This window comes from Kryptolebias marmoratus, linkage group LG9 (genome assembly GCF_001649575.2).
Source record: "Kryptolebias marmoratus isolate JLee-2015 linkage group LG9, ASM164957v2, whole genome shotgun sequence".
NCBI lineage: Eukaryota > Metazoa > Chordata > Actinopteri > Cyprinodontiformes > Rivulidae > Kryptolebias > Kryptolebias marmoratus.
The window spans coordinates 23,939,053-23,954,788 of NC_051438.1; the positions used below are offsets into that span (position 1 = coordinate 23,939,053).

Sequence of the window (15,736 nt, forward strand, 5' to 3'; positions counted from 1 at the left end):
ATGGTGCATAATCCTGACAGGACTCTCAGACAGAGGCTGGTCCATTCTGAGGATCCAAAACACCTAACTACACTGAACGGTGTGATGTCTGCAGGTCACACATCCATACTGGAGAACTTAAACATCCTCAACACAGGACAAGACTCAGCTGTGGACCTTCACCTCGAGGATAAGGGCCTCTCTCTTGAGGACTAAATAGACAGAGAAGTCAGTTTGTTTGAGAGGTGGGCGAAGGAAGCCATTTACATCAAACAAGAGAAACTAACTTTCTACCTTTGATGGAGAATCAAGCCTGATAATCATTTTTACTCTAATCAACACCTTCATTTATAAGAGCAAATCGTCTTGTTTGTGAACCAAAGACCCTAACGAGCCTCTGTTGTGAGCCTAATTGGCTTGAGAGTCTACCACCTCATTAACTGGAGAGCTTCTTTTTATTTGGATTCAGTACGGAGGTCATTGCTAAAACTTTATATTATAAATTTCAATTTAAACCTACACCATTACAATAAACCTTTTATTAAAAAGTCATAGAAAATAAAAGTGGAGGAAAGAAAGTAGCTATTACATGCATTCAAACCCAAGTTACACACTCATCTTCACGAAGAACAAACTTGCTTCCTAACAGTAGCTTTGATGAAAAACACGTCTTAAAGTGTTCTTTGAATCGGACAAAAAGATGATAACTTTTAGGACATCTGCACAAAAATCAAAGCAAAGGACAGCACACGTTACACGATAAAAGAGTATAAATGGAGACATTAGTTGGTGCAACTTTAAAAAAACCAACAAGTTAAATGAAATAATCTTGAGTTTGTGTTTCGGTAATCATATATTATGGAGGAAAAGAAGAGACTCTCTTCACACATTTAAAAAGGAAAAAAAATGCTTCTAATCTATAAGAACAGTGAACTGGAACCAACTGATGTAAACCCAATTTAACACGAGCCAGATGAATGGGTGCTTCAATCCTTTGGCAGTGATACCACTTCATGCTGGCCCAAAGTCTTATTTTTTTGGTGGAGGACAGATAAAAGATCTCTCAGAGAGAAAATGCTGGAAGATGGCTCAGGACTTCTTGGAGGGACAGGTTGGAGGAAGCAGTCTGTGAGAGTTGGCTCGCACCCATGGATGCTCGATGACGCTCTGAAGAGGGAGACGATCGTTGGGGTTGTGGCGAAGCAGCTTTGAGATCAGATCCCGCGCACCTTCAGAGACGACTGTCGGGAATTTTAGATCCACCTGAGAACAGCGATATGAAATTTAATCATCAGAACACGGACTTTAACAGCTTAAATGAAAGACGAGAAGATTTCAAGGAACTCTGTTCATCCAAACGTGATACAAGGAATGCATGGTTTCAAAATCTTGTTTAGATATTTCTTTAAATTTTCTTATGTGTACTCGTCTGCCAGGTGGACTAAAACTGCATCAAATCGGGGTCAGAAATCATTGTACTTTTGTCTGATTTTGTTCAATTCACACACAATATGGTGGATTTCGGCAGCTGTTCTGTTTTTCTTCTTTTTTTAAAATAATTATTAGAATTAACTGAAAGTCACAAACACCAACCTTCATAATCCTTTTGTACGTTTCTGTATGACTAGCCGTTTCAAACGGTGGGTTGCCAACTAAACATTCGTAGCAGAGGATGCCGATGCACCACAAGTCCACCTTCTCACTGTGAGTGTGCCCCTCGATCATCTCTGGAGGAAGGTAATCCAGAGTCCCGCACATAGTACGACGTCTGGAAGAGATTACCAGGTGAGCAGAGCGAGCAGAAAACAAAATTTGTAACCTGTTGGTAACAAAAGAAGAGTGGTGCCTTGACATGTTGGCTTCTCACCTTAGAGAGGGTGCGTGAACAGACCAACCAAAGTCAGCGATTTTTAGCTCTCCACCAAAGCCGAGAAGAAGATTCTCTGGCTTGATGTCACGATGAATGACTTTTCTCTCATGACAATAGATGAGAGCGTCGGATATCTCCTCCATGTACTGGGAATGTAAAATGATAGATGTTAACATTGAAGTTCGGTGTTTCTCACACAGACTCTTTGGCTTTCAGTCACCAACAATTAACCCATTTGGTCCGGCTCGTACCGTTGCAGTTCGCTGATCATCAAATCGTCCGTGCTTTTGTAGCTCTTTGTACATTTCTCCACGTGGGGCGTACTCCAGCACCAAGAAAACCCTCTTGCGGTCATGGAAATAATTGTAGAAGCGCAGGATATTTGGATGCCTGAAATCAGAAAAAATAAAAATAAAATAAATGGAAAACTGTCAAACATGTAAGTGAAAAAAAAAAATCCAAATTGAAGAGTTTTATTAAGTTTAGACTTAAATTAGACAATTATGTTTAAAATTCATTGGTTCTGTTTTTGAGTCCCCATTTCCATTCTATAATTCAAGACAACTTTTTGGGAAATGGTGATTAATAAAAACACTAACTTGAGGTGGGCTTGAATCTCGATCTCCCTCCTGAGTTGATGCTCCACGCTTTCCTTCTCCATTTGTGACTTAAACAACACCTTCAGCGCTACGATGGCTTGCAGCTTCTTCACCTTCGCAAGGTAGACGTTGCCAAACTTCCCCTTTCCGAGTGGCCGACCAATGTCAAAGTCTTCAATGGAAATTTTCCTGACATCAAAATAAAAAGATAGTTTAGGTTTATTAAACAAAAAAAACTAACAATTTAAGCATGGCTGGCAGTGTTTGAGTGCACTTACTTGGGTGGAGAACAAGAAGATGAAACGACACATTCTCTCCCAGGACCTAAAAGTCACAGTACAACCTTAACAGACAGATTCCAAACACTAACACACAGATATCCATTTATAACTCTTAGATCTGTATGGGAGGAAAGAGGTGGTACCTGTGACAACATTTTTGCTCGTCTCTGCTCGTGGCTTCACCAGAACACGCTGTGGTCCTGAAATCATGCTCGGGGTTGCAAACTAATATTCAGAGGGAAGAAGTTAAAATGCAGCAAGTAAATATTTACAGTAAACTTTAATATACTTAATTTCAAATAATTTCACACCACTTCTACTCAAAATGATCCAGCTGTAGCATGCAAATGTTGACTATTTTTGTGCCATTTTCTGTTTAATCAAAATCTTTATTGTTATTGTATGTAATATCAATATATGAAATGATAATAAGCAACCCACAAACCCTGTGCTGTGTTAACTTAAGTTAATTTTAATGTCTTAGTACTTACCGGTCTTTGGAGACCTCTGGGCTCATAATTTTCCTTATTCTGTAAAATAAACAATGAAAAAAAGGCTCAAATGAAATCAAATACAGGAGAAGTAACTTGTTTTTAACTCATCAGGCTAATGTTTAGATCCAAATTACATTAGCTGTCACCGACAATACCCACTTTATATACAGCATGTAAAGGAAATTAAAATAAGTACATTTTCAGGATTTATATCTGTAATTTTGATTTGTGTCATTTTAACTCAAATTACCCTCCTTGTTTGATTATTGACTTATGTACTATTGGCTAGTACAACTTACTGTTTTTATATTTACTTTACAAAACAGTGGATAAATACTCTATTAGCTCTGGATTTGCTGGACAGGTGGTCTTTTGTGAAGACTTCAATGTAGTAATTCAGCTCTAATGTTATTTGTTTTACTCCTTTGCCATTTGTTTCATATAATCTGATGCATGAACAGAGTCATTAAACAGCATTAAAAAACAACTTAGGCAAAATGAAAGGATGTGAGAGTTTTCTGGGAGGTGCATCAAATACACGAAGCTTAAAACCGCTCCAATGGAGAAACAATGAGTTCAGCTTTTATCACTGATTCTGAAGCAAAACCCACTGATTACGACCTCGATTTGACGTCTTATTATTATTTATACGCGTTTATGTCAAACACACATTACACCAGTTTGTCTTTTCGCTTTAACCTAATATTACATGTTTTTTTTTTAAATGAGGCTGCGAAATAAGAGCTAACGTTCGCTAAACGTTCGCTAAACGTTAGCTCACCGTCTATTAGCATCAACGTCAACAACACATTTCGCGCTTATAAATGTTTTATCGTTGATTTTAGAAGTTAACCGTGAATAATTAAGTTAGAAAATATGACATTACCTGCATCTCAGCTACGCAAAACACGCTTAAAGTACCCGGCGTGAAAAGCCCTGTCGCCTTCTTTGCACCCTTCTTCTTTTAAAATTTCCCAGGCCGCCAACGTTTTTCAAAAAATGACAGTTTGCGCGAACGGGATTGGTCAGAAGCCCGAACAAGAAACGCACCCATTGGTTAGATTGTTTCCTGAATGTGATTGGTCAGCACAAGTATTAAGCCCGCCCCTTGGTCGGAGTAATATTATGTCATGTCGATTTGAATGATTTTTTTCGAAAACAAACAAGTCACGGCTATGATAATTTATTAAAGTCTGTTTAATGATTATAATTATCTGTGTTTCTAACCTCGACTTGCTTAACAATGGTGTTTTCTAGCACTAAAGGAAAACAGACATAACATGATGGAGATGAGTTTGAAAAGTGAAATTCAACATTGGAGACACTTATTATTATGATTATTATAGAATTATAAAACTACACAGTCTACAAACATATTTCAAGGACATCTGACAAATTGGGAATCAGTTCTCAAGACACGTTTATTGAAAACAACTTCTCCTTTACAACATTAATCATTAAATCCAAATCAATTTAGATAAATAACAGATTTTTTTATGATTTGTCTTGTTAAGACAACACGTAGACATTAGTACTGTCCATTTCCCTCTTCATGTTTTCATATCAGCAAAGATGGAGGCATGTAGGATGGGGGTAGATCATATTTTGTGTGATGCGTTTGTCACATGTGGGTAAAATCTATGCCTTCTGAATGTATACATTGTTAGCAGTTAAGCAACAGGAAACAGGTGGACCGTTTCTTACAGTTTGACACCAACACCTGCGTATCTGTAAATGCTGAAGCATTCAACTGTTCTGCTTTATGATTTATTACGTGACTGAGTTAAAGGAGATTTCATAAAAAAGAAAAAATGTATTGTTTTTCAATATCTTTATGTGACTAAAAACAGTCTACTAGTTGACATAATCTATGGGGGGAAAAAAACAAATTTTTTTATGCCACTATTTTACTTAATGGCCCAAAACTTGAAAACATGGTATTCCTATATTCAGAAATTAAAGAAATGTCCTACATCTTCTTAAATAGTCAAGAAAAAAAAGATTATATTCTCAACGAGACATGATGTGTTTTTCCCAAAGTAGATTTGATAATTTCTAAATTTATTTAACTTTTAGTATTAATGTATAAAAATGGTAAATCACTGTATATGAGGTTACAGTAGCCTGCATTGCCACATAAACTGTTGAGACCTGTTTATATGACACAATAAAGCTTCTTTATTTAATTATTTCTATAATATGCAAACCCACAAATATTAGTGTGAAATATAAAATGGGCTTTGTTTGTAAAAAAAACAACCTTTCTAGTCTTATTTGTGACTAAAAGAGTATTACAATAAAACCCATAACTTCCTATAAGTTCACTTCCTTTTTTTAAACACATTCACAGACCTTTACCATTTACACACACTGATGAATTACAGTCGATTCGATGAATGCCTCTGGACTGATGTTTGGTTCACTTTCTTCCTCAAGACATTTCAGTATATGGATTTAGGAAGCTAAAGTTTAAACTAGTGACTTCACAATCAAACAATACTTCTTACTTTTGAGCCACATCTGCCATAGAAAGGGAATTTATGCTCACATTCAGTCTGGATTGATTTGAACAGTGCAGTTGGTGAAAACCAGAGAGCAGGATGGCAGCAGGACAGCCAGTGATCGCTGCAGACTTTGGAAAGGGTCATTCCCCTCCTGTGTCCTGTTTTCATCATTAACATCTGCATCTGCACCTTCCTCTTTGTCCTCCTGTTCATCACCACCTCCCTGCCCTTCTTCCACGGGTGGACTCTGTCGTGGCTGGAAGATCACGTCCAAAAACTCCAGCCGGCGAAGTCCACGGAGCATCCTGCAGCTCCGCACAATCTGCAACTCGCTGAGCGTGCAGGCCCAAAGACACAGATGTTTCAGGTCCTTCAGACGGCTGGCACAGAGCAAGCCTGGCCCCACCTCCTTACCACCAAGACTTAGCTCCTCAAGTCCAATCCACCCTGCTCCCAACCCAAGGGAGGCCATCTGTAACTGGTAGCCTTGTCGTCCTGTAATGCCTATTTCAAGAAATTTTAGTCTGGAAAGCCCTTCCACACCTGAGAGGTCATCCTTAGCTGCACAGCTTCGAAGCCCGTTTGCTGTTACACGAAAGGTGTCACGTAACTCCAGTCGACTCAAACTTTGCCATGATGTTAGACTCTGAAGGTGCTGGTCTGTAAAAGAGGGCACGTTGTTAAGAACCAATTTCTCAATACTAATTCCTGCAGAAGAGCCAACTCCTTTGCCTTTTTTAGCCTTTCCTTGATGTGAAGCACTAGATGTGGCTTCTCCTTGATCATGAGGATGAGCAGGTGAAGTGGGCAGGCTTTGCCTGAAAAACTCCCGAGGCAGCTCACAACTACACAGCTCCAGCACCCTCAAAGACGGAGGCAAGATCTGGCAGCTTGGTAAGCTTCTCAGATCTGAATGGAGAAGATAGAGCTTACTAAGGCGTGGACATTTTGTGGACAAAGCTTTGAGCCAAGGCTCAGAGAGAAAGGTGCCACCTCTAGCAGAGAGCAGCAAACCACGCAAGCGAAGGCTCCTTAATCCGCAACCTAGGTACTGGCGCAGAAGGACCCAAAGGATGCGGGATGTCACCTAACACACAGTGGACAGTCCATTTATGTGTGTGGGTTGAGAGAAACAAAGAAAAAAACAATTTCAATAACTGCACAGGCACACAACAAATAAGCAATGAAAATAGTCTTAAAGTTTATTTGTAGCTTTTTCTTTAAACTGTGTTTATTTGCATATACTTCTGAAGAGGTATTTAATAAATTCCAACCACCTGAACTCTCACAAATGTAGGCTATTAACACAAGAAATACTGAAACATATACTTTAATAATAAAACAGCTTTCATGTCACTTTATAGATGGCATTGATTGTTTTATTGTGGTAATTTAAAAACGAATAAATATTGTTCAATGAAAAAGACAAAGGAAAAGTGGTAAAGCAACATTCTTACCCCTTTCCATGAGGTCAAATCCACAGTCCTCCATAGTCTTTGGTCTTTAACAAGGCGTTTCCATCTTTTACACACTCTAGAAACAAAAGCAAAACTTCACTCATCTGGGTTTAGTCACAACAAAAGAAATCCCCTGGACCTGAGTTTTGTTTAACAAGAAACAGAACTGTTGAAATACTAAAAATGAAAGAAAGACAAAAATAAACTTACCTTCCAGCTCTGACAAGCTCTTTTACGCTCAAGTACGATAACACATCTATTAAAATGTTCTCGGGGAAGAAGTCTAGATTATAGGCTTTAAATTCGTCCATTTTGTAAACAAAACTCTGAAAATCTTCAACACGGACAAATATTCGGACGCACACAAGTTGCGTCCAAATCAGCGACCCCCAGGAAACAGCTGCTCGTTGACTGTAGGACCCAGACTCGGTACGAAAGCTCAGTTAAAATTCTCCTTTTTTCCAGATAATAGTGGGTCTCTGTCGATGCCGTCTTTCTTTCGAGAACATTAGCAAATTTATGACAACAGCCGTGGTCTGCTGCTTATTTTGAAACACCACGAAAAGTGATATCGCCGCCTAGCGTTCGTTCGCTGAATTGCCCCCGACGCCCGCGCGGTGTATGGGTGTTGCGCCGGTTTATGTGATCGCGACATTCTGTGACTCCAGGGGGCGCTGTTGCCTAACACCGGACAAGATGGCGACCAGCAATGGTGGAGGGATGGAAGTGGATGGGGCAGGCAAGTATTTATCTCTTATCCCATCATTTAAGTCTGACATCGGCGTGGATTATTGTTAATATCTTGTTGTGTTGTTTAATTTGGTTATAAGTGGTCGTGAATGAAGACTTTGTGGCATTAAAGGTTGCTGACATAAGCGGGTTAACGTCCACAGCTCTGTGAAACCAGTCAGTTAATATAGATTCCCTCTGGAGGGTTAGAGTCGCCTCTTTTCTGCTTTGTTACTGGACTTTAGGTCAACAAATTTACATTTATTCACTCCAGTTGGTGGTTACGAATCACTACTGTATTAAGGAACAAACAGCAAACCAGAATGGCACACGCTGAACGTTGTTCACAGCGAATGTCTATGCTATTTTACTCCATTTTGAAGAAAATAATCTCTACTCATACCAAAAGTCAATTACTTTACCTTTATTTCCCCAGTCTTACCTTCTTTACAACATTTTATATAATTCGGCTGTGTAGTTTTTGCACAATGAACTAAAATTGGCTCAAAACGTCCTCCTATTTGTGCTGTCCATAATATGAGCAGAAACATCCGTCATTATTTGGATGTAAAATCTTTATAGAACTACATCTCTAAACCAACGGATCCACTCACAGTGTGGAAGGACTGCAGGTCATTTATTTATAACTGCAGTCAGACCTCTCAGGAGCAGCACTATGTACCTCCTGTTATTAATCATTCATGGTTCATTTTACAGCATTTTTCTTTTTTTAGTGAAGCTGTTGTCCACACAGTTGTCTCCTTGTTGTATTTTATTGCATTACATCACCTCATGCATATATGTACAACACTTTGCACAAAAAAGAAAAGAAAAACAGGTCATTACTAAACAATCAAAGTTTTTTGTAAGTGGTATTAATCAATAGTTATTCAGGCTTTTCAAGGGTTTTCTAAAGTTTTTTACTCAGCCGAAGCTCTGCTTTGGCAGATTACTTTCTTTTTTTTTGTCGAGTTTGGAGTCAGTAGTTTGGACTTTCAGCCTAACAGCATAAAATAAGCTGCTGTCCTCCATTTAAAGCTCATCTTGTGTGTCTCCTTGTGTCTGCAGCGAGCCCCAGTGTCATGGCCTCGGGGGTCACTGGGAGCGTTTCTGTGGCCTTACACCCTCTGGTTATCCTCAACATATCTGACCACTGGATACGCATCCGCTCCCAGGAGGGGAGACCAATGCAGGGTATGTAGACCAACACAAAAACCAAGCTTACACAGTGAAAAGATCATCTGTCTTTCTAAAAATAACACATTTGACAAGTTTTGTGCCCATTTTGCGTTTGCTGACATCATTAGAAAACCAAAGAATAATGGTCCTCTGGATGCAGCATAATTATAGTAATGGGTGAGTTGAAAGCTGTGTTTTCTCTGCACAGTGATCGGAGCTCTGATCGGGAAACAGGAGGGCAGAAACATCGAGGTGATGAACTCCTTTGAACTCATGTCTCACACCATAGATGACAAAGTGCACATTGACAAGGAGTACTACTACACCAAGGAGGAACAATGTAAGCATTTTTTTTTAAAGAATCAAAACCAAGTATTACACAGCTCGTTAGACGTAACGCAGTATTTACAAGGTGTTAACAAAAAACTCAAACTTATCTCAGAACTATATGCAGTCTGTCCCTTAAAATGTGAGCTGGACAAGTGGAAGTCAAGTCTAAAAACTGTCAATAGTGTCTGAAAATCATGGCTTTTTTAGGTCAAATTATAAAACTATGACGAAATGAAGGGCTGCTGAAGAATTTTACACAATACTGTGGTTCATTTGGTTCTTATTTTTGCATTGACTTGTTTTATTCTTTTAAGTCAACCCCTTATATTTAGCCATTAAAGAGTACAGATGCATCGTTAAGAAGACCGGTTCTAGGTGAAGGGATGTGTCTAAAACAAGCGAAGACTGTAGTGGATCAAGTCATTAGTAATATTTGTTTATATTTACCAGCTAAAATCATGTTCAGAAGTGTTTCTGTTAAACATCCTGTTGTTTCCTCAGTTAAACAGGTCTTCAAAGACATGGAGTTTTTGGGCTGGTACACCACAGGCGGACCCCCAGACCAGTCAGATATCCACATCCACAAGCAGGCATGTAAACATGAAACCTGCTCAGTGCAGGAAGGCAGGGCTCCGCTAAAACCAGTAATCTTGAGTTTCAAAGCAGGTTTCAAAGGGAACAATGTTTTTGTAGAGATCTCAGTGTATTTCTATGAGGAGTATATGGGGAATATTTGTAAATAAAGTTAAGTATAAAAATGACCAAACCCAAATTTGTAGCACCCATCTCCTGAATGAGCTAAAAGAGTTGATCTATGAATGGCTAATATCACATAAAGTATGTTGAAGTAGTTAGATTGCAAAAAACGTACAGAAAATTAAAAAACAGGAAAACTGAATGCTGACTCTGCATTCATACAATTATACAAACGTAAAAAAAAAAAAAGCTAATTTCAAATGCCATCTTAAAATCTTTTGGATCCTTATTCGGCAGAGGAATAACTCAGAACAGGTTTTGTTTTTTATAAATGATTCTGTTTCATATTTGTTCACTTTCTTTCCTCTTTTCCCTGCCAGGTGTGTGAGATCATCGAGAGCCCCCTCTTCCTGAAGCTCAACCCAATGACCAAACACACCGACGTGAGTTCATATGCATTTCACCACCGATGGGTTTGAAACCTGCCTCTCTAAACCGTGTCCTTCTCTCCTCCAGCTTCCTGTTAGCGTTTATGAATCTGTGATTGACATCATCAGTGGCGAGGTAGAGTTTACTTCCAGCTCGACTGTAAACTAGCCTGTGTTTTCTCCCATAATTCATTGTTTAAAATTGACCTGGCTGTTTGGTGTTCAGGCTACCATGCTGTTTGCTGAGCTGACGTACACTTTAGCCACAGAGGAAGCAGAGAGGATTGGCGTCGACCACGTAGCTCGAATGACAGCCACCGGCACCGGAGAAAACTCGACCGGTGAGAAAACTCGACGGGACCCGTTTCCTGTCTGGGTCTCTGAAGTGAGGCTGAATCCTCTGCTGACAGGCTGACAGGTTCACGTTCTCATTCATTCGTTTTAACAGTGATTTTTGTCTCCTTTCTTCTGTTAGTGGCTGAACACCTTATAGCTCAGCACAGTGCGATAAAGATGCTCCACAGCCGAGTGAAGATCATCCTAGAATACGTCAAAGCCGTAGAAACAGGTGAGACCGACTCCAAAGAATGTGAAAATAAATCAGAAAAGCAGCTGTTCTCAAATGTTTCTCCTCTGTAATTACAAGTTTCTCTTCAGCAGTGTTTGAAAAACATTATCCTGTTTTCCTCTGGTGTTTGTGTGACAGGAGAGGTGCCGTTTAATCATGAGATCCTGCGTGAAGCCAACGCCCTGTGCCACAGACTGCCCGTCCTCAGCACCATAAAGTTCAAAACTGACTTCTATGATGTAAGTTTTTCTTTTTTATTTAAAAAATAACATATAACTTGTGTTATATGTTTATAACACAAGTCAATGTTTTCCTTAAAATGGCAGAAATTGGTTTTGTTTTTATAAAAACAAAAGAAGTGTTTGTAGTTTAAAAATAACCAAATATTGAATAAATTGTAATGCGGGTATGGAGAAATGCATGGATCATACAAATGTCTATTAGAAAAATACTTCAATTGTTTACATAAAATTTAGAAATAATTCTCTAACTAGATAAAAGTTCCTGATGCACGTTTTGCTTTAATTACTGTTCTGCATAATGGGAACTGTAATGAAGAAAAGTGGCAAACTGAGACTCGTCAGTGTGTTTATTTTATTTTATTTTAAATGTTTTCTCTTTTTTTAAGATTTAGCACAGTCTGTTAGCTCTTAAAACATGTTTGGATGTGTACAAGCACATAAAGGCAAACAAACATTCGGTGGTGGTTGATTTAAAAACAGCAGGAAGCTCAGAGATGAATGCTTAAACTTTTGTTTCCTGCTTGGTCCTCGTTTTCACACATGAACCTTCTGGTTTGGGAGTTATTTATTCATAACCCTGTAAAATCAACACGTTGTTTGTCGTGAAACTCTACAGCGGTTCTTCTTGTTTCCTCTCAGCAATGTAATGACGTCGGCCTCATGGCGTACCTAGGCACCATCACCAAGACTTGTAACAGTATGAACCAGTTCATCAACAAGTTCAACGTCCTGTACGACAGGCAGGGCATCGGCCGCAGGATGAGAGGACTTTTCTTTTGAGCCGACCGGAAGCTGAAGCAGAGAGGCAAACACACAAACTGCAGTTTCCTTTATTTTTGTTTATTTTTTTTTGTTTTCCTGTCCTTTTCTTTTTTGGGGGGGTTCGGTCGCATTTTGATCAGCTAAAAGAAACTTTTAAGGTAACCGCAGCTTTTCAACACCAATTTACCATTTTCAGCCACGAGTGTATTTAAATGCACTTCATGAGATAAATCAGTAATTGATCCGTACGAACCGTCTGGGTATGCACAGCAGTGAGATCACTGTAAATGGACGTTATCTTATTTTACCCAGTTTGTTTTATTGTTTCATGTTTCTGTGTGTAATAAATGATCTGTTTTTTTCATGGAGCTTTGTGTCTTCTTCGTGCACAGAAATGGTTAGAAGGCGGCACACGTGGTAGTAATTATACACAACAGAAAAATGTCCGAGCTGCACTTTTAAATGAGCTCATGAAAGTTTTGCTTATGGAGCTGCAGGTTTACTGTCAGGAGCTGTTTGTTGTTAAGTCATCTTTTTTTATTTTGAAGTTGTGCTCCTGCTGTTTGACTGCCTGTGGAGGTCTCAGGCAGACGTGCATATGTGGCAGAAAAGCTCCAAAGTCGAGGATGTATAACAACAGTCAGCGTTTATTTAGGTGTTAAACGTACAGCAGGAGCAGACGTAATGACCTCCAGCCTGTGAGCTGCTGGCATGTTGTGAGTCTTATTTTGAAACTTGCCATGTGGCGCTGAGAGGAACACAACTTTCTTTTGTTAAAGTATACAAATCAAATTCAACTCATTAACTGATAAAAACTGATTTCACTCATTTTATTGTCTCATAAATCAACAAATCGTGTGTTGACTGACATTTTTTTTTTTACATAATGACGTATTTCATTCACAGCAACTCATCAATGCACTTGTACACATTGCTTTCATTGCAGTGACTTTATGAAGCCTGGGTCAACGTTTCTTTGGTTCAAACACACACTTTTCCTCAGACTCTTCGTAGTCATTTGCTCCCCTCTGCCGGCTCGTCAGCAGCAGCGTCGCTTGGCTGGGGGTACTGGAAGCGGACCGGATCGTACAGCTCATCCCTGGGGTCGTAGACGTGAGGGTAGTAGTAAGACTGAGGGTACATGCTCAGTTTCTTCCCTTTGAATGCAGGAGGTGCTGGCTCCTCCACGGGTTCCTCCTCTTCCTCCTCGTCCTCCTCCAGAGGAGGAGGTGGTGGTGGTGGGACCACAACCTTTCCCTTGACAGGTCTGGGCGGGTGGTCGATCAGGCAGTCGGGGTCCCAGTAGGGGTCGCAGTCGTACTCCATGCCCTTGAAGGAGCGGACGGGAGCCGGGGCGGACTTCATGACCAGGACTGGAGGAGGTGGGCCCGATTTCTTTGGTGGAGGATGTTTAAAAACAGGAGGCGGCGGCGGGGGGGCTTTCTGAGGGGTGCAGTGGGGGTGGTAGCGAGGATCACAGAGCACAGGCACGGCGCCGGTGGGCAGGTAGACGATGTGCGGCTTGCAGAGAGGGTCCTTGCTGTTACACAGGAAGAGCACATCCGCCTGGGAAATGGCTGGAGCAGGAGGAAGAGGAGGAGGGGTTGCTGGAGGATCCATGCCCTTGTGGACCCCTTTCATTGGAGGTGGAGGAGGAGGAGCGACTTTGCACCTTTTGTCTGTGGTCGGATCACACATGATCATTGGCACGCCTAGTTTGCTCTGGAAGTAGGAGGCGTTCGGACCGTAGGCCTGCTCAAGGTACCGCATCTGCTGGTAGAGCATCCTCAGCCTGTCGATCTCATAGAGCTGAGAGAGAGGAGACGGAAACACGCTCTGCATGTCAGAGTTTTACTTTCAAGAGGAGCGTCCTTCTTAAACTTGAGCCCTACAGAAACATTTCAGCACCAACATGAAGTTTTGCTTACATGCAGATAAAACTAATCAACCAAAAGCTTTTTAAAAACATTTTTATTCTTCAGGCTTAAAACACTCATTCTAATCTGACAGTAAAAACCCCAATCACTTGAAATAAACAGTCAGACAATCTAAACACACTTTGGTGTGAAGAAAAGTCTGAGTTTAACATATAAGTCGGTGTCTCACCCCCTCAGTGTGTCCGATGCTGCTGTAGTATCTGTAGTATGCCTGAAAGTCTGGGTTCGCTCGGTACCACCTGGGGTCGGCGTTCCGCTTCGGTCTGGAGTGGGACAGGAAGTTGTTGGCTTTCTCTGAGTTGATGCTCACAGGGACCATCTCTGCTGGAAAAAACATGAAGCTGCTTAAAGAAACAAAAAAAGGGGTTTGAGTTGATAAAAGGGAGTTAAGATTTGTACTCACCTTCCTGCTTGATGGCATTCAGCAAGGATTTGGCATCCAGGAGGCCTTGAAGAATAAAAAATATATTTACTGCAGCTGTATTTTTAACAACTTGCCACATTTATGAAATAAAGAAAAAGGAAAAAAAAACTGACCTGGGAGAAGCACGAGACAGCAAAGTGTCCCCAGCAAACATAATGATGAAATCATCTTGAAGCTGGAATCCAGAAAATAACTTTCAGCTTCAAAACATTTGGAGAAATGTGAACGTCATAGTTTAATGAGAAAAGATGGTTTAACTGTTTTAACACACACAAAAAGAAAAACGCACCCAAAAAGAGTCTCAGAATGATCATTTTATGCAATATATTGTCCAAGTAAAAAATGCTAAATCAGATTTGTAGGGAAAAGAATTTATACAGCACAACTCCAAAAAACTACTGTAAAATGTAGCTTTATGACACAATTCTGGTTTAAACTGTACACCATATCAAAACTGAGGCTTTTCTTAGCAGATGAAAAGATGTGTCTCTTACCTGGCTCAGGAGGCTGTCTTCACCGGACCAACAGGACTGACGGATAAATACGATCCTCCTGTCAGTCATCCTGTAACATCACCTCCCGGCCAATAGAATCTCACCAGGTTTGAGAAAAAAAATGGTCTCCTCCTCCCTTTAAATATTGTTTAAAGTGGGGCCCTCAGCACCAATTAGGAACAAAAAGCCCCTGGACCCGGGCCATAAAGAAAAGACTTCAAATGGAAACTCCCAATTAGGTTCTGGGAGGAAATCATCACCTGCTGGGAGACCAGCATCCTGGAGACGCTGCTGCCTGACGAATATCTCAGCAAAATAAGCAGCAGCTTTATAAACGCTTCGTAGGGTCTTTAAAGGCTTTGAAACATGGTCATTTTTCCCTGAGAACAGCTGTCAATCTTATTTTGTCTCAACATGTTCACTGTTAAAATGAATATACTTAAAATGACAGCATTCGTTCGGGAGTCCATCATGCCAAACAAAGAAACTTGCTGCATTTGTTCCCCACTGTAGAAAAATCTCCTAAAATTTCTCCGAGCAGCGAAAAGAAAATTGTTGGAAAATTAGGACTCCTGCAGCTTTTAGTACAAACGTTTTCTACTTTAAACCTCAACTCTGAAAGGACCTCAAAACAAGCTGGAACCTTCAGCTAACAGAACATTTTACTGTTAAACCTCTCAGCTTATTATACTGAATCATTACAATTTTTAAAGTTCCTAAAATACAAAATTTTGGTCAGTAGTCAAAGACTTTAGGATGACAT

The 15,736-nt window shown here is 40.1% G+C and overlaps 4 protein-coding genes across 5 annotated transcripts; 1 reads left to right on the plus strand and 3 right to left on the minus strand.

Moving 5' to 3' along the window:
• Window positions 1-503: 503 nt before the first annotated feature.
• On the minus strand, window positions 504-4,226 carry aurkb (aurora kinase B). The gene is made up of 9 exons (XM_017408131.3): window positions 4,110-4,226; window positions 3,221-3,259; window positions 2,873-2,954; window positions 2,727-2,772; window positions 2,449-2,637; window positions 2,101-2,239; window positions 1,847-1,995; window positions 1,573-1,747; window positions 504-1,242 (listed from the first exon to the last, which is right to left on the minus strand). Exons 1-9 carry the CDS (start codon window positions 4,113-4,115, stop codon window positions 1,069-1,071), a joined length of 999 nt encoding a protein of 332 aa, XP_017263620.1. The 5' UTR covers window positions 4,116-4,226; the 3' UTR covers window positions 504-1,068.
• A 400-nt stretch (window positions 4,227-4,626) lies between these two features.
• Window positions 4,627-7,745, minus strand: LOC108231216 (F-box/LRR-repeat protein 12). Its single transcript, XM_017408134.3, has 3 exons — window positions 7,395-7,745; window positions 7,185-7,260; window positions 4,627-6,814 (listed from the first exon to the last, which is right to left on the minus strand). Exons 1-3 carry the CDS (start codon window positions 7,493-7,495, stop codon window positions 5,774-5,776), a joined length of 1,218 nt encoding a protein of 405 aa, XP_017263623.1. The 5' UTR covers window positions 7,496-7,745; the 3' UTR covers window positions 4,627-5,773.
• Window positions 7,746-7,780: 35 nt separating this feature from the next.
• cops6 (COP9 signalosome subunit 6) lies at window positions 7,781-12,486 on the plus strand. The gene is made up of 10 exons (XM_017408127.3): window positions 7,781-7,923; window positions 8,982-9,107; window positions 9,301-9,432; window positions 9,924-10,012; window positions 10,499-10,561; window positions 10,635-10,682; window positions 10,773-10,887; window positions 11,022-11,114; window positions 11,253-11,353; window positions 11,996-12,486. The coding sequence occupies exons 1-10, from the start codon at window positions 7,806-7,808 to the stop codon at window positions 12,134-12,136; spliced, it is 1,026 nt and encodes a 341-aa protein (XP_017263616.2). The 5' UTR covers window positions 7,781-7,805; the 3' UTR covers window positions 12,137-12,486.
• Window positions 12,487-12,934: 448 nt separating this feature from the next.
• and3 (actinodin3) lies at window positions 12,935-15,062 on the minus strand. Of its 2 annotated transcripts, none has more exons than XM_017408142.3 (5): window positions 14,974-15,062; window positions 14,593-14,654; window positions 14,459-14,503; window positions 14,225-14,379; window positions 12,935-13,927 (listed from the first exon to the last, which is right to left on the minus strand). In XM_017408142.3, exons 2-5 carry the CDS (start codon window positions 14,645-14,647, stop codon window positions 13,133-13,135), a joined length of 1,050 nt encoding a protein of 349 aa, XP_017263631.1. In that variant the 5' UTR covers window positions 14,648-14,654; window positions 14,974-15,062; the 3' UTR covers window positions 12,935-13,132. The 2 variants fall into 2 exon arrangements, with proteins under 2 accessions (XP_017263631.1, XP_017263632.1); XM_017408143.3 differs by having other exon boundaries at window positions 14,225-14,376; window positions 14,974-15,055.
• Between the last annotated feature and the right edge of the window lie 674 nt (window positions 15,063-15,736).